At 33.7% G+C, this 20,156-nt stretch overlaps 4 protein-coding genes and 4 non-coding genes across 9 annotated transcripts; 7 read left to right on the top strand and 1 right to left on the bottom strand.

The window, feature by feature from the left end:
- Positions 1–40: 40 nt before the first annotated feature.
- Positions 41–778, top strand: C27F2.6 (Potassium channel domain-containing protein). The gene is made up of 3 exons (NM_065654.2): positions 41–380; positions 436–571; positions 642–778. Exons 1-3 carry the CDS (start codon positions 90–92, stop codon positions 710–712), a joined length of 498 nt encoding a protein of 165 aa, NP_498055.1. The 5' UTR covers positions 41–89; the 3' UTR covers positions 713–778.
- Positions 770–14,937, bottom strand: nca-2 (Ion transport domain-containing protein; the record flags this gene model as incomplete). Of its 2 annotated transcripts, NM_065653.6 has the most annotated exons (23): positions 770–1,175; positions 1,428–1,595; positions 1,645–1,807; positions 1,869–2,142; positions 2,405–2,634; positions 2,690–2,942; positions 3,180–3,693; positions 3,815–4,147; positions 4,448–4,615; positions 4,666–4,797; positions 4,946–5,081; positions 5,133–5,309; positions 5,361–5,751; positions 6,171–6,456; positions 6,505–6,642; positions 6,751–7,001; positions 7,464–7,707; positions 7,761–7,955; positions 8,193–8,613; positions 8,692–8,804; positions 8,881–9,209; positions 10,127–10,297; positions 14,820–14,937. In NM_065653.6, the coding sequence occupies 23 exons, from the start codon at positions 14,845–14,847 to the stop codon at positions 933–935; spliced, it is 5,358 nt and encodes a 1,785-aa protein (NP_498054.2). The 2 variants fall into 2 exon arrangements, with proteins under 2 accessions (NP_498054.2, NP_001129835.1); NM_001136363.4 differs by lacking the exon at positions 14,820–14,937 and having other exon boundaries at positions 933–1,175; positions 10,127–10,259.
- On the top strand, positions 9,653–9,844 carry C27F2.11. Its single transcript, NR_052300.1, has one exon. It is a non-coding gene; the product is annotated as an Unclassified non-coding RNA C27F2.11 (non-coding RNA).
- Positions 11,021–11,162, top strand: C27F2.13. Its single transcript, NR_052299.1, has one exon. It is a non-coding gene; the product is annotated as an Unclassified non-coding RNA C27F2.13 (non-coding RNA).
- On the top strand, positions 11,991–12,117 carry C27F2.14. The gene has a single exon (NR_052298.1). It is a non-coding gene; the product is annotated as an Unclassified non-coding RNA C27F2.14 (non-coding RNA).
- Positions 14,938–16,941: 2,004 nt separating the features above from the next.
- Positions 16,942–17,082, top strand: C27F2.12. Its single transcript, NR_052297.1, has one exon. It is a non-coding gene; the product is annotated as an Unclassified non-coding RNA C27F2.12 (non-coding RNA).
- Positions 17,083–17,415: 333 nt separating this feature from the next.
- C27F2.9 (JmjC domain-containing protein) lies at positions 17,416–18,691 on the top strand. The gene is made up of 6 exons (NM_065652.8): positions 17,416–17,525; positions 17,580–17,686; positions 17,761–17,902; positions 17,954–18,057; positions 18,128–18,346; positions 18,400–18,691. Exons 1-6 carry the CDS (start codon positions 17,469–17,471, stop codon positions 18,551–18,553), a joined length of 783 nt encoding a protein of 260 aa, NP_498053.2. The 5' UTR covers positions 17,416–17,468; the 3' UTR covers positions 18,554–18,691.
- Positions 18,692–18,792: 101 nt separating this feature from the next.
- vps-22 (Vacuolar-sorting protein SNF8) lies at positions 18,793–20,118 on the top strand. The gene is made up of 7 exons (NM_065651.8): positions 18,793–18,856; positions 18,899–18,975; positions 19,024–19,130; positions 19,179–19,252; positions 19,303–19,409; positions 19,452–19,640; positions 19,704–20,118. Exons 1-7 carry the CDS (start codon positions 18,794–18,796, stop codon positions 19,894–19,896), a joined length of 810 nt encoding a protein of 269 aa, NP_498052.1. The 5' UTR covers position 18,793; the 3' UTR covers positions 19,897–20,118.
- Positions 20,119–20,156: the final 38 nt, after the last annotated feature.

The following is a 20,156-nucleotide window of genomic DNA, read 5'->3' as shown; positions in this document are numbered from 1 at the left end:
CATCAAAAAACCCGTGAGATAAAAAACAAATCATTTCTATGTTTTCGTAATCACATGAAACATTTTGTTCAGTTGATTCTAAAATTGGAATGTATACGGACACGAGTTTCTGGCTACTCGCGAGTAATTCACTCCAACGTGATAATTTGATATTCCTATCTTCACTTCTTCTCTGCTCAATATCTCTTCTGAGTTCCAGTGCACTTTTCTCTTCAATTGAGAATATTTCATATCAAAGTTCCGCTTATTTCGGATTTATGACTATTTTTGGAATTAGTTTCGGAGATATTGTTCCTACAAATTTAGTATGGTTCAGTGGATATTGTTTGTTCTTCTTAATTTCTGACGTGCTGTCAAATCATATTTTTTACTTTTTCCAGGTTGGTTATATTATGGAAACTTTGATTTTCCAAGATTAATTACCAATGATTACAGGCAAGGGTTCGATACTTCTTCCATATTCTCGCTCGAAAAATTTTGTTATTGAGAGAAGAAGATGACGGATTTCAATTGGAAACTACAGTATCCCTGCAACATATTCCAATTATTAACAGCCAATGCATGCCTAGCTGTTCGTTTTTTTCAGTACATTTAGTATTTCACCTAGAAGATGCCTTATCATTGATAATTTTAATTTTCAGTGGTTCTGGACTGCGAAAAGGAAGAATTGGACAATGACGAGAAGCTGATTTCATCTCTCACAAGTACATGAGAATCCAACAGTTAACTGAACTATTGATGCATTGAAATTTTACAATCAATAAAAATATTTTTTGTTGAAAAATGGAATATATTTATTCTAAATAACCGTATCATAATACTAAGATCATCATAATCTGAGCTTCTTTCTCTGAGCTATGGAAATGTCCTAAAACATGAAAGAAATAAGGGTAATTTGAAAATAAAAACAAACACGTATGGTTGCAACCCGTTTAATCACACAACGTCCACCAAGTTTTCACATCTTCCAGTTGTTTTTCATGTGACATTTGAATCATATCAACTCCTGAATATTCAAATGATGATCTTCTGATTTCTCCGTCAGTATCTTCGTCTTCTTCAACTTCTTCCAATTCATCATATGTTCCCATTTGCATTTGACGAAGTGTTCCACGACGTTCACTTATTTTATCAGTTGCTCGTTTTACACTTTTCTTTTGCGCTTCTGCCACTATCTGGAACACAGGATTCTTTTCAGAAAAGTATTAGGATCACTGAAAGCACAAAACCTCCACTGCAAGCAGGTACGTCTTTATTCCGACGTGCCTAGTTCATGCCTGCTGGCCTACCTCTCTGCCTACCAATTTTTTTCAAAATTTTGGCATAAACTCAGTTGAAGATTTTGCACTGATTTTTAGATAGTAAAGTACACAAGTACACGTATGCCACCTTGAGGGCACTAAAACTCTGCCAAAAATGAATCATACCTCTGTAATAGAGTTGCCTCTCTGAGCCTTCTTCTTTCCACTGCCCTTATCTCCTTGCAATGAATCTTCTTCAGGAGAAGCCTCCGTGAGCACAACTCCTTTTGTTAATACTTCTTGAGATTGTGGAAATGCAAATGTTGACCCAATTGAGCTCATTTTTCCAAGAGTCTGAAATTATCTGTCTGAATATATAATTATAGATTATAACTAGACTCACATTATTCTGCTTGGCTTTGATGTTTTTCAAACAATTCTCTAGCCACGCCCGAATAGTGTGCTTTGCAACTTCTTCTTCAATTATGTATTCAAGTTCTTCTCTTTGAAGTAATTCTTCCAGTTGTAAACTTTTTCGAATATCCACACTTCGATACGAGAGCATGCTGAAATGATCTATGTTTCTTGACATTGTGAAATGTTTAAAATGAAAACTTGAAAACGAACTTGAGAACATCATGAAATGAAACATCATCTCCATTATGCAATCGTTCCATTTCATGACACATATGTTTAAACAACAATCCATCGGATTCATCATTAACTTCCAGTCTTCCTTTTAACAATCTCAACAGAAATTTGACACGTCTCACTGGAATTGATCGTTTCTGTTCAATATCCACCATATTCCAAACAAGTTGGAAATTTCGAATATCGGCATACGAGAGAAGTGCATCTTCTTCAGATGAGTAGAACAATGAGAAGTTCTCCATGATGATAGCTGAAAGTATGCCAGTCACTTTCTTTTTCAAAAAAGTTTTAAATTCTATGTTAAATTTTTAACTAATTCTGTAATTCCTTACGCCTACGTGCCTATCAAATGCCTGCTTGCCTACCTACTTTCTATTTGCTGAATAGTGACGTTTAATCGGGTATTTGAAAAGTGGAACTTTACTCATTTTTCTTTTCTGAATTTTGCACGAGGTAGGCGCATGTCGCCTTGAAGGCAGGTAGGCATTTTGGTCTCTACGTTAGTGACTTACCGACAAGAAGATTGAGCACAATATATGTGATAATGAGATAGAAGGAGCAAAAATAAACAATTGCTCCAACATAATTCCCACAATCAGTTTGCCAATAGCTGAGCCCTGGATGCCAATTGCAAAATGGTGGTGCTCTCATACAATCGTGCATAATATCATTCCAATCTTCACCGGTAACTGATCGAAATAACACCACCAATGCCTCTCGTCCATTTCGGAAATTTACATGTCTGAAAACATCATATTCATTTTTTTTCCTGCAAGAAGATTTTCTCAAAAACTCACTTTCCAACAGCTTGTCCATATTTGACCATTCCAAATAACACAACTCCTGCATTTGCATAAAAAAGAACCAATAGAAACATTGCAGCAATAATAAATGATGATCGAACCATTGACATTACAACTGTTAACATTAACATTTTCAGTGTGGATTTACGGCCGGCAATTGTGAAAAAACGGAGTATAACGACGAGATATCCATAAGTGTATGTGAGACGCTTCCATTCGGTTATTCCACCAGCAAAGTACGCAGGTACTGCAAATGTTAGAATTTTTTAACAAAGGTTCGTTATGTTTGGGCAGAAGATTTACTCATAATTAAAAAAGAGAAAGTTAGAGCTGGAGTAGCGTCAGTGTGAAAAATGTTTAAATACTTATACATAGTACAAGTGATCATAGTAGCAGTAAAGCGCGTACAAAAAACTATTTCTGATATTAATTCGTAAAAATTAGTTATAAAGTTATATTATTGTTAATAAAACCAAAAACTTACATTGAAACAAAAAATGAAAAACAATCCAATTGATTCCGAGGATAGTGATAATAAAATCAATTCGATTTCTTCTTGATTGCCAAAATCCCGATAACGTGAACGCAATCATTTTCAGCAAGCATTCCAAAGTGAATAAAATATTGCAAATTGCAGAAATGACAGTAAGACATAACAGAAAAGTCTTTCTATCCTGTTCTTCACTAACATTCCATGGAATAACAAGTGTAAATGAATTGACAACCACAAGAACAGCAAATAACTGTTTGAACCATCGAGACGTCGTCAGATCATAGAGGTAACAACGCAGTTTTGCAGATTCCGGAGGTTTCGGTGGAACATGTAGAGGTTGAGCCATTTTCAGACGAGCCTTCAGATCATGCCAACGACGTTGATCAACTGTTAGAAGGGCTGTTCCACGGTTTTCAGTGTAATTTGCAACAACCACACCGACGAATAGTGTTAGTCCAATCATACATCCAATGAATACATAAATGTGAATGAAGAGAACTGCCCACTGGAAATAATTTGTTTCAAAAAAATACTTGAACTTTCGAGAAATCCAAAAGTATATAGCTACCGTACTGAGCAATCTTATATCATTAAGTCCTTTCAAAAAATTTCCAAAAAAAACTTACAGCTCCATGTCGCAAGTATAAAACATCTCTGACTACATTCCATCCCTTGTAGGAAAGTGTTTCAAAAAGAGCCAACATTGCATTCCCAATGTGATCGAAATTGAAATTCCGTGGATTTGTCCATACACGTGGCACAATGATTGAAGGATGCATCAGATTGTCATTTTTACCATAAACTTCCATCCGAGTAACAAACAATTTGACGTCATACAATCCTGTACAGTTTTCACGAGATGTTATCATTGGATCATTGCATGATGCTAGCTTTCCACCGACTAGTTGAACTCCGAAACTTGCGAAAATGAACATGAGAACGACGAGAAGAATTGTTACCTTAAAATGATATTATACTGATAATAATCATACTTTAATTTATGAAACGGGAGAGGACTTCCAGTATCAACTGGAAATAAGAACAGTTCTGAATTTAGCAAATGTATCAAAAATTTAAAATAAACCAAGCTTGATACAAGTCTATTCCAGTCCAATCGAGGACAGTACACCCAGCTTCAACAGATCTCGAACTTGATTAAACATTCAAGAGTTACAACCAATGCTTCGTTACAAGACTTTTCCCTACCTTATTCGTTTTCCGATTTCAAACTATCACAAAGAAGTCCAAATCCAACTTACCAATAAAATTTCCCGAAATCCTCTGCATAACTCCACAACGACTCTTCGAATATGCGGAATCAACGCGTAAACTCTCAATGGTCTCATTGCTCGGCAAACCATAAGAAGCTGAGCCCAGCTGTTGATTTCGATGTGATTTGGCATCCATATCAGAAACATTAGACTTGTCTTAAAATTCTCAAACTAAAGAAAATAGAGACAAATATAGGAAAACTCACAATATAAATGAAAATCGTAAGAATATCTCCGACATCTGTTACCAAGGCTTTTGGTGTGAAGAAGAGACCATTTGCAATGCATTTTACAATTAGTTCGAAACTCATCACAAGCACAAAGATGTATTCAGCAATCTGGAATTGAAATAAAACAATTTGGGTCAATGTGGTGAAATCTGTGTGTCTTTAATTGTGTCTCAGAAATTTTTTAAAATTATATTTAAGTAACATTGTTCAAATTGTGTCACTTTTCATGAAGCCCACATACACTAGGATCACTCACTTGGAGATAAAAGTTATTAAAAATCAGATTCTCTCCTGTCGTTGGCCAAGGTGATTCCCATAACATACTGCAACATGATAAGGTTGTTACTAGCACCATTGTCCAATCCATATATGTCATGATGGCCAGAAAGTCACTGAAAAGTTTGGACACAATTGAGAAGAAATCAAAATTTAAAAAAACTCACTGAAATTGTTTATATTTATTCGAATGTTTTCTGTGTTGGCCATCATTTTGATCGTATGAATGTCTGGAATGAGCAATGAGTTGGCACATTCTACGTAGAGACGATTCTCTGCCAACAAGAAAGAGCGGACGATCGAACATCGGATGGTTCTCGCGCATTTCTTCTTCTATTCGGTTTCTAAAAGTCCTCGTTTGGGTGTTGAATTTTAAAAAACCTAATAGAATCTACCTTGTAATTTCAGCATGAGCCCTTTTCATTTGCAATGCTTTAAAATCAATCTCCCCATGCTTCTCCACTTTTCTAGCAGTGTCTTCTGGTCGTAAATCTCCATTTTCTTTGAATCCTTCCACCATATGTTTCCCTTTTAATGAAGCCAATCCACGTGTTCTTGATCGAGAATTCGTTGATAAAGCTCCACTTTTTCCGTGTTTTGATGAAGTGTTACTTCTGGTTAAACTAGCCAAATGTTGATTTGATTCCGAGAAAAGAGCACGATTCCGATTTGATTCAGTGAGCATTGAGGTGAGAATTGTTTTGTTTGAAAGTTGTCCAACATGTCGGATTGTTGTTGTTATACGTGTTTCTTTAGATGGTCCTCTACCGGATAACATTGATCGGACTGAAAATTAACAACTATCATGATAGTTTGATAACTGAGATGTTTAATGTTTAAAATGTTTAAAAATATTCATATTGAGATAAAATATTCAAATATCCTAATAAAACTTATCAAAAAAATGTATTTAAATGTATTGATTTACCTTCCAAAAGCGGAGAAAGCTCAGTTTTTCCCTTTCATAAATTTTTGGAAGTCGGCAAAAAAGCTATTCTACGATTTTTCTACGTTATAGGGATTCAAATCTGCAATAATGCTCGAAATTTTTCAAAAATCTGATTTTTGACAGTGAATGGAAACAACTCAGCAATTTAATAGTAGATCAAATAAATTGTAAAGTTTCTAGAGAAGGAAGTTGTTAGGTAAGTTTATATTGCATATTTGGTACCAACAACTATTTTTGTGAGAAAATGTTTCCTCACCTTTAAATCCGATTTCCTGAATAGTATCATCACTTGTCTCTACGAATTCATCCGCAAACTGTCTTGTAAACGAATCTCTAATTTTTGGAAGAGGAAACTCTGACGATACTTTCTTCATTGTAACCATTGTTGGAGCAGTCGGAAATCGATTGAAAATGCGGAGACGCATCGGAAGTGTTGTCTTTATTGTATCCTGTTCTCTTGCTTTCAGTTGTTTCACTTTTTTCAATTCTTCGTCCATTTCCAAATTATCAAGAATGACGGCAACGAAGAGTGACAAAACGAACTGTAAAGGATCTAATGAAGATGCTCTTTCAGTAAATTAATTAATTACCAGTGTAACCAGTAAGTGATAAGCAACAAAATAGATGGCAACAAATGGAACCGCTTGTTCATTACATGCTCTTAGAATTTCAATGACAACATCTGTCCAGCCTTCTTGTGTTATTATTTGGAACATTGACATGAAAGCCTGAAAATAAATAATTGGAATTTTAATTTAACATTTCAAAATAATAAACTGTGAATTCTCTATAAGCTTTTCAGTGTAAAAAAGAATCTATCAAATAAAAAAACCCACCACAGCAAAATTGGTAAATTTGTTTAATTTTGGCACATAGCAAAATAGCTGCAACGAAATTGCAGAAGTAACGATCAAAAGAATTCCAGTGAATATCACAAGACCTCCCAATTTCTTTCCGGGTCCAAAGATTTTATAAACGAAGTCTTCTAGCATTGGAGAGGCTTTGATAAGTCGAGCAATTCGGAAAACTTGGAAGTATGTGAAGATATTTGTTTCATAAAGAACCCATATTGCATTGAGGCTTGAACCTGAAAAGTGGCTTATTGGAGAGATAAATTAACTTTTTTGGTGAAGCCGTTTTATATTAAACAATCGGGGGGTTCATTTTTTCAGACCGTTTCTGTTTTTCAAGCTTCATAAAAGATGTGTAGTATGCTACTAAATCTTCAAAACGTTCTTATCAATTTTGGTATAGAAGAAATAAAAAAATTTAGGTCAACTTTCAAAAAAAAAAACCGTATATTTTTGAAGCTATGGCAGTTGTTGGACTCACAATTAGTATATACCTAATTTTGGGTCTATAATGAATGCTTTCACAGAGGGGTTTTGATTTTTGTTCCATGAGCACTGTAGTTTGAAAAAAAGCTTGATATTAGGTGGAAAGCGCAAGATAATTGTTTAAATACACAAGGACAATGGAACATTTAAACAACTTTCGGTTGTGTGAGTCAACCTTGTTCCAATAATTATTTTCAAAAAAGTAAACTTACCAACGCAAAGAATACAATCAAATTTATGTTGCCCACGTGCAATATAAGCTTTCCATCCAAATGCATAAATCTTTATGATGACTTCCGTATTAAAGAGTATCGTAAAGCCAACTTCCACGTAATAATACCAAATTTTCCTGATTTGATCGGATTCATCATGATAAAATACAAAAGTAGCATGAAATATTGCATTTGCAAGGATTAACAATTGCATGACTGTTTGAAAAGCTGTTGAAGTGACTATCTAAAATGTAAATTATTTGGAATCTAAATTCAAAATCTCAAAAAATAACTTACTGTATGCAAGAAAAGTGAATTATTAGAATGAGCTCTATTGTATTTATCAACTTCCACCAATTTCCATCCATCTTCATCTTTTTCCAGTTTCTGTGTGTACACATGATCAGTTGTTGCTTCACGTGTCTGCCACATTTCACTGAATTGAACACGAATCTCAGCAAATGTTTCGGTAATGACGGCGATGAAAACATTCTGGAATTGACAGAATAAAAAAATTATTAATTTTCAAATTAGATTTATTGCATGGGTTTCAGAAGGAAATCTCAAAAAAATTCACGAGACTCGGCTCGGGAGCTTCTATAGTTTTTTGCAATTTTCTTCCCATAAAGTCCAAAAAGCTACTAAAGTTCTGATCAATTTCTTAAATTTTCACATAGCGCCGTTAATTTTTATTCCAGTGGATATTTCGAAAATTAGTTCAAGACTCACCTTCACCAACCACGCCAGAAAGAAAATGAGCGTTACAAAATAGAAAAATGCAAGAAATGAAGGTAATGAATCCAAACAATCATATAAAACATAAACCCATCCTTCTTGAGATGCAGCCAGATAAACTGTGAACAAAGAGCTTGCAAAATCACTAAATTGTCCGTAGAATCCTTCTTCTTGTGGTTTCAGTTGTAATCTCATACAAACCATATTCCCTGGGCACTCGTAACCACCAGCTCCTTTCTGTGAGCACATTGTGTCAGGGATTGCTAGATCGGCAATTGTAACATTATTTGGATCAGTTCCATTGACAACGCAGTGATAATTGAGTCGTCCAAATAATTGAACACCCATTATTGCATACGAAAATACAAAAAACATGAAGAATATTGTAACATTTTGGATTTGTTGAGATGATCGTCTGAAATTGTTTGGATATTTTTGTGAGGAATAAACATTTTAATTTTTATATTTATGTTTAAAATCGAATCAAACTTACTTTATGATTAATTTAATTCGATTTTTGGGAAGTTTAAACCTCACTATTGATCGAATAAATCGAAGAAAAATGAATGGTCGAGCTGATCGAAGTGCTCCAAGCCATGGATAATACTGCAATTTTTATAAAGTTTCAATTTATTTTTTTTTTGTAAAAAATCATAAATTTTGCAACAAAAAAGGCACTTACCACAAAATTAAGTGCTGGAAACCATATTGAGCAAAGTTCATAAATATGAATAACACATGATAGAATGTGATTAATGAGAAGAAAAAATTCAAATTGATACCATCGATCCCGTAAATACGAGTTTTGATTATCGAATAAACCGTTCTGATTAATCGTAACAGCGGCTTCTCCAATAAAAATCAAAGTGACAATGACGTCATTCGCCAGAATTATATAATTTAGTGGTGGCCACATTTTGATAGTTTCTGGTGTATGAAGACATAATGATATCATTGATAAAAGACAAGCCACACGAACCATATCTCGGAGAAATCTCTCGTGGAGTAATTCTGGAAAAAGGTAGTGATTTAATGCAAACTGTTAAATTTCTAGGCACGATAAAGCTGCCTGCTGTGCCGCCTTGACGATTTCGTCTTCCAAGCCTTGTAGGTCTTGTAGGCACTCAGGTAGGGACGCAGGTAGGCATTTTTAAAAACTGCTTCGAAAATTATATTCTTTGAACATTTTTTGAAAGTATAGCATTTTGGCTGAAGAACCAGATCATTCCGATAAACTTGAGAGATTTTTTTTTAATTGTTGGGGAATAATTATGTCTGAACTTTTCAGAAGTTTTCGTATCCGGGAATATTAATCACAGAACAAACCCCGCCCAATTTATGTTCTTTTTTGCGTTTTCTACAAAATAAAACAAATCATTGAATTTTTGTTTGGAAAAACCTATTTCGTTGTAAAAGTGTGAAACCTGAGTGAAAATGCAAGTGAAAAGAAAATACAAAACGACCGGTTTGAAAGTGTGAAAATATTAGGTCATTTTGGCACTTTTTTGCCGCTTCGTTTGTTGCACATACACACAAATTTGGTGTTTCCTCCAATAAGCACACATACATACATACTAACCAATGTTCAATTTAGGATGAAAAAAGTTGGAAGAAGCAGAAGAAGAAGAAGAGAGAAAAGTGGAAAAAATGGGAGAAAGGCGCGAATTTCATTTTATTGCTCATAGTCAAAACTTTCAAACTTTTTTATTCAATTTTATGTCCGGTGTGCACTTTTTCAAGTTCAAAAAGAAACTGATGAAAAGTTCAAAGCGTTTTTTTTTTAGAAAAAAGTTGATGAATCAGGTCCTAGCGAAAAAATATTATACCAAGTATTTTCCTAATTTTCCAATCTAAAGTTTTTACATAAACTTATTTGGATACAACTTCTCCTCTGATACCACTACACTTCTCAGATTCAAAATACAAACCTGTCGATTTATTAATAATACTCGTTGGTTCAATATTAATCATATCAGTAAATGCTCCACCAATCGACTCTCCTCTTCTCCGATTTCTTTCTGTTTTTGTTCCATCTATTGACGATTTGCGGCGCGTCAGCATTGTCGTCGACAATGCGGCCGCACGGCACGCTGACAGTCCTGAAAATAAGATGATATTGATGATTTTTGATAATTCAAAGAAACTGAGAATTGAAAAAATGATGTTAAGCAGAACCACAAATTGAAAATCAGGTAAATTTGTGCGTAAAATCTTTGGTATATCTCTGATAAATTACTAGGTTGCAATGCACCATGTTTAATTTTAATTTTCAATAATTTTTAAATTATTTTTTCTCAAAAAAGTTCCTTAAAAATCCCTTTTTCTTCCAATAAAAACCATATTATTGTTAAACTTAATGTGTAAATTTTTTTTAATAATTGCAATCAATGAGGCGTTACTGTACTTTGAAGGCGTACATTTTTTTGCATTAAAAAATCGGTCGTGTCGAGGTATTTTTGGCTTTTGCAATTTGTAAAACTTTACAGCTGGGCAATATATAATCATTTTGAGAAGAAAAATTTTAATAACAAAAAACAATCAATTTATCTGCTGCTTAAATTTATTAAGTTAATTTAATTATTATTTGGAAACAAAAATTATAAAGATTTAAAGTTCAAAACGTTTTCGCCCAAAGTTACCCAAATTACTAATATTTCCAGAAAATTCAAAAAAGTAATGCAAACTTCCATAAGAGCAGAGAAACTTAAACGGAACACCGGTGCAAAAACCAAAATAGGAAAGTGTTCATGAACTGCTCCCAGGAGGCTCTTCGATGATTCAAGCAAGAAGGCAAAGAAAAAGAAAATAAGGTGAAAGAGTCATGAAATGGCTCAAGGGAAATGCCTTGCCGTTGTTCTTCTCTCTCTTTTTACCTCCAAAACTTTCAATTGAAATCGAATAAAGTTCTTCTCTTTGGAAATAAAAAAGAAAAGAGGATTTCAAAGAAAAACGGGGGACCTGGAGAGAGAGAATCATCATTCTTCGTTTCATTCCTTTTTTTCAGTACATTCGGAGCATTTTGGTGGTGCCGCCGGACACCCTAATCTCCTTTACTCGGTTGTGCTTTCGGACCACCTCACTCCTTTTTTTGCCTCCTTTTTTTAGTGATTTTATGTAGTCACGAACAGAACAACAACTCGCATGATCACAGGGAAATGGTTACTTTTTTGTTGTTTTTTGAAATTTGTTTCCCAGAGAAACTAAATCAGAATTTTGGAACACAATTTGTTTGTATAGCAAGGTAGCCTACCTGCCTACCTACCGCCTATTTTTTGAAGTGTAATGTTTAGAGAATTTCTGATAATTCTAGTTTCATCATCAAGGAATAATTTTGATTAAGTCTCGCAATAATGTACACATCTGTGATTCTTCAAGGCGACACTTATGAGATCGGGGAATGCGTAAATCTACCCTGTCACCTATAGGTTAAGGTGAAAATGTAGGGCCTAGGAAGTAGGTAAGCACGTAGGCATGTAGGCGTGCCGCACACTGATGGAAGATTCAAAGCAAATTTTGCCACTTGCAGACTTGCTAATGATTTTCATTTTTTTGCCAGAATCTTGGTGTAAGATTATAATTTTTATTTAGATTCGATAATAACTAAAAGAGCAGAAAACATTAAAAAGATGAAAAAGAGAAAAAGAAGAAGCGGCGTTAAAAGTGTCGAATTACAATTCTCACACCACTTCCGCCCCTCCAATAAACTGCTATTAAAGTTTTTTTTCTTTTCAGCTTCAGACTCTTACTCGATGAAATAAGGGATAATAATGGAAAGTGAAAAAAGAAATAGTTTTTAAAAAAAGTGGAAAAAAACAAACAAAGAGGTAAAGATGGACCAATGAAAAAAGGAGGAAGAAAGAAAAATAAAGAGAGCTCTTTTCTCCACGAGGACTCTAATTGGTGATGCTCATCTGATGAAAGAGAGCTCTCTCTTTTCTAGAGAGAAATACTACGTCTTCTGAATTGAAGAAGAGTTCTACAAGTGTTGACGACGTGTACACACTAACACACGTGTATGTGCTTCTTCTTCTCCTGCTTCTTCTTCGTTTTTGCCTTCGGGCGGTCCCTTGTACAACAAACCGAAGACGACGAAATGCTTAATGAGATGCAAACGATGTGAGGAGGAGGAATCCGAAAAAAAAACACACAGACTAAGTTTGTTTAGAGTGGTTTTGAATGGCTTAAGCTAATGTGAAAAAGTGGATGAAGAAGAAAATAAGAGTGTTTGTGGAGGTTACGAGCTGTAGATAAAGATGTGATACCTGAAAACTTTACAGTGTTTTTTCGCTACTTTAGGCGCCCGTGAAATTTTTCGAATTGTAGATTGAAATTTTCAGTCATTTTTCTAAATAATATAACGCCTAGAAAACACTGTCTAAGGATTGACAAATATTGCAGAAGTTTTTGGAGACTTTTTATTTAAAAAGTTGTATTTTTTGAGATGATTTTTCTGTAAATTTAAAAAATTAAAAAATGAAGTCGGAAGTTATTTTTTTGTAAGCCAACGCTGTCATCGAAAACATTTGGATTTTGTTGTGCGCATCACGAAAATTACTATTGGCAAAACACTATACTGGATCTAGTTGGCGATTTTGGAATTGTGCTCTCCAATGCTGCGAGGTTCCTGATCGCAAATATACATTGAAACATTAAATAATAGGTTTTACTGGATGTTTGAGATATGTTAAAATATTAAATATTGTTCCTAAATATAAGAAAATAGTAACAAACTAGAAAAAAAAGTCCAAGAGAGAGAGGGAAACAACTTTTCTTCTCCTTCTTCTTAAGAATAAGAATCAGAGATTCAGATGAGATGAGCACACACGAAGAGAAGAGGAGAAAATCTAATAATCTTATAGAAGAAGAGTGAGCAAAAGCTGAAGAAAATAGATGGGCGTACACTTTTCATACACTTTTGGGTCCAATTTCGATACAAGTTTTTGGGATGTCGCAATTCGATAATAAAAATTTGCTGCAACGAGTCGAGCCGGGTTTTTTTGGTCGAAATGTTAGCAATTTGAAGATAATTATGCACTCTTTTGACAACCTTCCATTTCAGATTTAATAGAATTATGTGAAAATTTAGAAACTGAAATAATGGATTATCTCAATGTTTGCACAGAACATAGCGTCAAAGTGTATTTCACGCATAAGTTTGGCTTTATCATAGGTACCTTACATTTTCGTATTACCTAGTTGAGAAATTTCACGATTTTTCCCTAAAACATACAGTACACGCTCTCACCACCCATAAAATATGTTCTTGTCGAGGCTGCGCAAAAATGTTTGCCACTTTATGGAGTACAGTAACCCTTGGCTTTTCATCTATACCGGCATTCTTTGTACGAGGCGACTCCCCAGAAAAGCCGGGACTATCGTGTCTGGCTTAACTTTAATTTTTTTATTAATGCACAAGTGTCTTGAGCAGGGTTACGGTAGATTGTTCATTCTCAACGATCGTATTTTATATTTCTTCAATAACTTTAAACAATGATCAATCAATACTTCAAACGGGCAGGTTTTACCGTAGAATTATTTAAAGGCGCATGCTCAATTTCAATTTTTCCAGCCCTGCCAGGAGATCAAACTGTTGATTTAATAAGAATTTGAGGAAAACTCAATTCAAGATTTTTAATAAAAATAAACAAATAATTACACTAATATTTAATCTAAAAAACTGAAGCTTCTAGTAGTCGACTATACAAGAACTCATTGAGCTCATTTGAGAGCTGCCTAAGAGCTCGTTTAGCTCTTTTGCTCTTCAGAAAAATCAGAGAGAGGGGAGGAAAAAACAAAAAAAAGAAACAGCAACCGGATGTCTTCTGAATCTGACACGGGGTCGGCATCTCCATTTTCTCAATGAGAATAGGAATGGAACTAATGCGGCGGCGGCATAAGAATTTAGAATTGTAAAATTGGCGAAAAAATAACTGAATGGAATAGACACGCAATTTGAATGATTCTTACGCATCTTGTTTTTGTTTTTTATTTCTATCTGGAAGGGTCCATTTTTGAAAATTAGAATTGAATTTGAATATACAACGCGAGTTGCGTTTTTCAAAAATGCAAAAAGTTACAGTTAAAAAAGTGGCAAGTTTTAAAAGTATATAAAAAAATTAAACAAAATTTATTTTTCTATGATTTTCATGTTCTAATAGTAAGTTAATTTTAATTTTAACCGAAAGTAATACTCAAAATGTCTCCGTAAAGTAACAGAAAATTTGGCAATTGCCAAAATTCAGACTGAACATTTTGGAAAATCTACAAGGATCAACCTTCAAAAATAAAAAGTTTTGAAAGCCAAATGAGAATCCCGAAAAATATTAAAATTTCCTGAAAATACGAAAAATTGCACCATTTCAAAACACTTTTTTCTAAAAGCTCCCAAATTTCTGAAAATTAAAAAAAACCGAAAATATCTCAAATTCCAGAAATCCTAAGCTACCTCATTTTTCTTTTTTCAGAAAATTCAGAATATTGCAATTTTAAAGTTTTGAAAATTAAAAGTCAAAAAGAGAGTTTCAAAATTTACTGAATATTTTTAAAAAACTCGATAAATCTTCAAAATTAGAAACCCTATAGAATCCAAAATTTCCAAAATATTTTAAAGTAATATCTTACCCAACAATTTTGCAGTTGTTGAAGTCATTTCAATTGGTGATTTTTTGTAAGAGAATATATTCAAAAAATCGATTGATCTACAGATGTTCTCCACCGTCGAGATTTCCGCATTGATGTTCTAAAAAATAAAAACTATACTTGGAAAAGTATAAGAAATGGAAGAAAATACGTAGGTGGGGGCGGATGTATGGATGTACAAAGTAGGTGTAAATTGAATTTTATTTCAATTTATTTTAAATTTTTTGGATTCTAAAGTAGTAGTATGAGAAGAGAAGAAAAAGTATAGGTTTGTTTGAAAGAACACAAACACTATACTCATAGACAAGAAAACGAAGAAAGTAAGAGAAAAAACCTCAGAAAAGTGAGTGAATATTGTCCCAAGGGATATGATCCAAATGGAAGAAGTTTTATGAATCTTAGTAAACCTCTATGCGAACGTTTTTTTTTTCATTTTTTATTGTTGTTTTGAACTAATGGGTGAAAAACAAAGAAAATTAGTTTGGAATTTTTCAGGAAACATACTTGAAGCTAGACTTGATTAAAGGTGGAGTAACGGGGCGTTTTCGTTGCATTAATTGCATTATTTTAAATAAATGTGGTTACCATTTATTCCAGACGTCGAATTATTATAGAATGGGACACTCCGAATACTTTTGGTACTTCGGAATAAGACTAGATCAACTATAAAAGATGGAGCATCGTCAGTGGGAAAACTATTAAACTTCTCTAATAAAGTTAAACAGTCGAAATACCATAAATAAATGTTTCAAATGTTATTTTGAAAATATTTTAACTTTCAGTCAAAAAATAGTTAAAATTCCGTGTTCATCTTTCACAGTTTTAAATATGACAAAAAAGTTTTTACATTTTTTATATTTCTATTTCGTTTTAATTTTTGTGTTCGAACATTCTAAATTGGATTTTGATTCTTCACCAATGGCCAATATCACTCAAAAAACTCCCGCTTTCGGAAATTTTCGAAAATTACCAAAACTTTGACTGAAAACTTTGGAACATCTAAAAACGTTTAGAATGTTTCATTATGATATTAAAAATTTTTGGTTATTTAGAAGAGTATTTAGATTAAATTCCCACTAAAATAATCTACCTTTAAACATAATGTATTTTGCAGTTTGTTCTACATATTTCATCTCATATGGGTTTTTTCTATATAAAAATCCCCTTGTAAATACTTAATGAATTTTTAAAAAAATCGATTGTTCATTGAACATAACTAATTCCTAATGCCAAAACTGAAATAAAATTAGAAAATGTGTGTTTTGAACATAAAAATCAAAGCAAAAACAAGTGGGATGACAATTAGAATCATACATGCCAATTAACAGGAGAACCCCTGCATTTTTGATTATTCCTATGAAAAAACGTATCTAGTTTAAGTCTACCGGATATATTAAATGAGGCTCTACTGGAAAAATGATGAAAAAATTATTTAATATGTGAGAAAAAGATTGGATAATGTCTCAGAGATAATCGAATTATTTCAAGGAATGTAAATGTTTTCAACTGGTTTTCTCGTCTTCGAGAACAAAAATAATTGCATTAATTACTATAATTTTGATATTCTATCAGAATTCTCTGAAAAATGTCTGGGAATATGTTTCCTAATTTTCTAGCAGACCAAGTGTCGATTTACGGAGCTCGTGTACTCCCCGAGAAGAATTTTCATTAATCGACAGTTTTCACCATTTCTGGGTGCTCCCAGTTTACGTTGTAGGTGGAAAAAAATGGTACGAAATTTAGAATTTCCACCACAAGAGGTGCTGCGTAAATCGACACATGACCTTGTCAGAGATTTAGCGGTCGTTCTTCCATTTTTGAAAATGGAACCCCGAAACACTGAAATTTTAAGTTTGAAATCTTTCTTATCAGATTAATGACATTGAAAAGAAAACAAGAGTATTTCTGGGACAGAAGTTGATTTTCCGCTTTCTCGAAAAAGTTTCATGAATATAAAATGTTGACTAAGTTGTGCAGGTAAACTCAAAAACACAACTAAATCTGCGCGTTGTCTCAAAGGGAAAAGGTCAGAAAAGAACAAAAAACAATGAAAACTAGGCGGCACAAGCACACGCATATTTCTCTTTTTTTCTACTTCTCCCTTAGAGTCATAACTCATAACGGCAAAAAACGGAAAAAGAAGGAAAAAAGTTTGCCGAAGCGTATGCCTTTTTGTGTAAAAAGAAAGACGAAGACGTTTGAAGAGGGAATGTCAAAAATGTTCGCATTTTTGTTTTCTTTCTGTTTTTTAAAGTATTTTCTCGTTCTTCCATGTCTCTTGTCATTCAAAAAAACGGAAAAAGAAATGTATATGAGTAGTAGAATGAAATGCACACATTTCTTCCTCTCACTTTACTATTTCGTTCTCAGAAATCATTTGTTCCATGCACATAGGAAAGTTGAATAAGAAGAACATCAAGTGAGAGTTTTTGGGGATTTCTGAAGAAATTGCTAATATTTTTTGTGTCGAAACTCCTACATTATAAATAATAAACTGTAACTACGAAGAGGAATTGTTTTTATTTTGAAAATCCGCGCTTTTGAAAGAAGCGGCTGCTTGCGCTATTCTCGTGCTGGCGCACTTCGCGATTTTTCTGCATTTTATTTTCTTCTGTTTCTCATCGATTTTTAATGAATAAACTTCTCTTTCTCACGTTTTTGCCCAGTTTTTTACTGGCAATTGTTGAAGTAAGCACCAATTATTTTGCTGGGGAAATAAATACTATTGAATTGTCATTTCAGAATGGAGGCTGGACTACTGAAGAGAAGGATAAAGTTCAGCAAAAAAGCAAGTGCAATATTGAACGACATGATGCTCAGGAATTAACTCAAAAAGAGTTTCTGAAGAGGTAAGTACACTGGTGCAGAAATAAGTTTACTTTTAAATTTAGAAAACAAAAAAAACTTTTATTAATTTTTGCAGATATGCATATTCCGAGCCGGTCATCATCTACAACATCGATAACGATGAGTTCCAAAAGCTTACTGAAAAAGCTGAAATGCTTTCAACGTGGCGCGATGCCGATGTAACTCTTAATTCGGCGAATACCTACAGCTACACAAGAGTTAGTTTCAGTTTTTAATCTACAAATATTTTATTAAATTTTGTTTTGCAGGTTCCCACAACATTCGGAAATTATATCGAAGAGAAAATGAAGCCTCAAAACTTGGAAATGTTGGGAAACGAGACACTTTACCTTTTCGGAGATATTGATCAAAAGTACGTTTTTTATTATATTTAAAAAAAAACAACCAAGATTTGGAAAATAAGTAAAAATTAACGTTTTCAGAGTCTGGAAGCCGCTTCTCGACAAATACAAACAACCTGAATGGAAACTTCCCGGTCACACTGCAGCACTCTCATTTGGTATTGCGGGTGCTGGAACTGGAGTACCATTTCATTTTCACGGACCTGGATTCGCTGAAGTGATTCATGGATCAAAACGGTGGTTCCTGTATCCATATGAGCAGAGACCGAACTGGAATCCGGATAAAACAACATTGGAATGGTTAGTTTTTTGTATTTTTATTTTATCTTTGGAGTTAACATTCCTTGTTACAGGTACACATATGACTATCCAAAATTGTCCCGCGACGAACTTCCATTGGAATGCGAAATGAAATCTGGAGAAGTAATCTATTTTCCCGATAAATGGTGGCATGCCACTTTAAACATTGAATCTTCTGTTTTTATTAGCACTTTTTTAAGTCCATAGACCTTATTATTGTTTTCAAAAATTGTATTTATAATAATTGTTAAGTTTCTTTTTTTGTTAAGTAATTTTATTTTCGAGTTCAATTTACTGGTACCTGACATTCTGAAATTCTGTGATTTAAGAATAGTTATTATTTTCAGAAAATTGTAATTTTTTAAAAATTAATTATTGGTTCTTTTGCCAACTACATTATTTCATTTTATGCATTTAGCATATTTTAAATTAGTTTTTCTTCCCAGGATGGCGACACGACGAAGAATTGGAGTGGCTGCAATTCAGAAAAAGCAGGAAACTGCCAATAAGGTCAGCTAACTGACTGAAAAACCCCAAATTCCTATTTTTCAGTTTGCCGCAAAGGGAGATCAAATGGCTGGAGAGCAACTGGTACAATTCTCGCAACAGTTAGAGCAACTTTCGGCTGGGTTGGTTTTTTTAATCGGACATTTAGTGTCAAACTGCAATTTTTACAGACTGGAAATGTTTGCGCAACGACATCGAGATGAAATCAAGAAGAACTCTCAATTTCGTCGTCATTTTCAAGAAATGTGTGCTAGTGTTGGAGTTGATCCGTTAGCATGTATATTTTCATCATTTTAACAGAGTATTTCAAATTAATTGTTTTCAGCGAGTAAAGGATTCTGGGCGAAAGCGCTTGGTTTCGGAGACTTTTATTACGAGCTGGGAATTCAAATTGTTGAGGTAAAAAATGTCTGATTATTATGTAGTGAAATAATTATTTTTATTCTCAGATTTGTCTTTCTACAACACACATAAATGGAGGCATCATGACAGTTGAAGAAATTCGTAATCGATTAATGAGAACACGATCAAGAACTCGTAAAGATACCATTTCAACGTAATAATATTTATGAAATCAATTAAAAATGTATGTTTTCAGAGATGATATTCTTCGTGCCGTAGATAAATTGAAAGTACTTGGAAACGGATTTGAATTGGTTCCTCTCGGTGGTGGTCGTTTTCTGGTTCAGTCGGTTCCAGGAGAATTGAGTATGGATCATTCAAGAGTTCTTCAACTTGCAGAAGATGCTGCTTACGTTACAAAGGAATTGATTATTGATAAATTGAGGTAGGTCTATTATCCAAAAGTTGTTAATTTTTTAGTTTGTTATTTAATTAGTTAATTTTTCAGATGGGACGAAGCCCGCGCAAGCTCTGCCTTGGAACATCTTGTGAAGGAAGGACTCGCATGGACAGATGAACAGGCATCCGATACAACACAATACTGGTTCCCTTCACTTTTCCTTCAACAATATTGTCATTCGTCATCAAGCACTTCAGTTTCCGAATCTTTACACAGCATGAGCTTTAACAATTATCAGTGATGATATTTTCCCATCAACGAATTTCAGACTTATGTACCTTATGATTTGTATTTTCCTCCAAAAACCCTGACTTGCCAGAAACTTTTGTTTTTGATGCTTTTAGTAGACTTCACTCGTCGATACTGTAGATGTAAATAGAATTTTTATTTATTTATTCAAGATTTCTATCCCATACGATCCAATAAATTGAATTTATGTTAAAGTAAACGTATTTTTCTTTTTATATCAATTGTCTTATAACAATTTCTTATATTTCTTAA

Source organism: Caenorhabditis elegans, chromosome III, assembly GCF_000002985.6.
Source record: "Caenorhabditis elegans chromosome III".
Taxonomy (NCBI): domain Eukaryota; kingdom Metazoa; phylum Nematoda; class Chromadorea; order Rhabditida; family Rhabditidae; genus Caenorhabditis; species Caenorhabditis elegans.
Note: the sequence above shows the minus strand (reverse complement) of the source record. Positions and strands in the feature narration are given on the sequence as shown.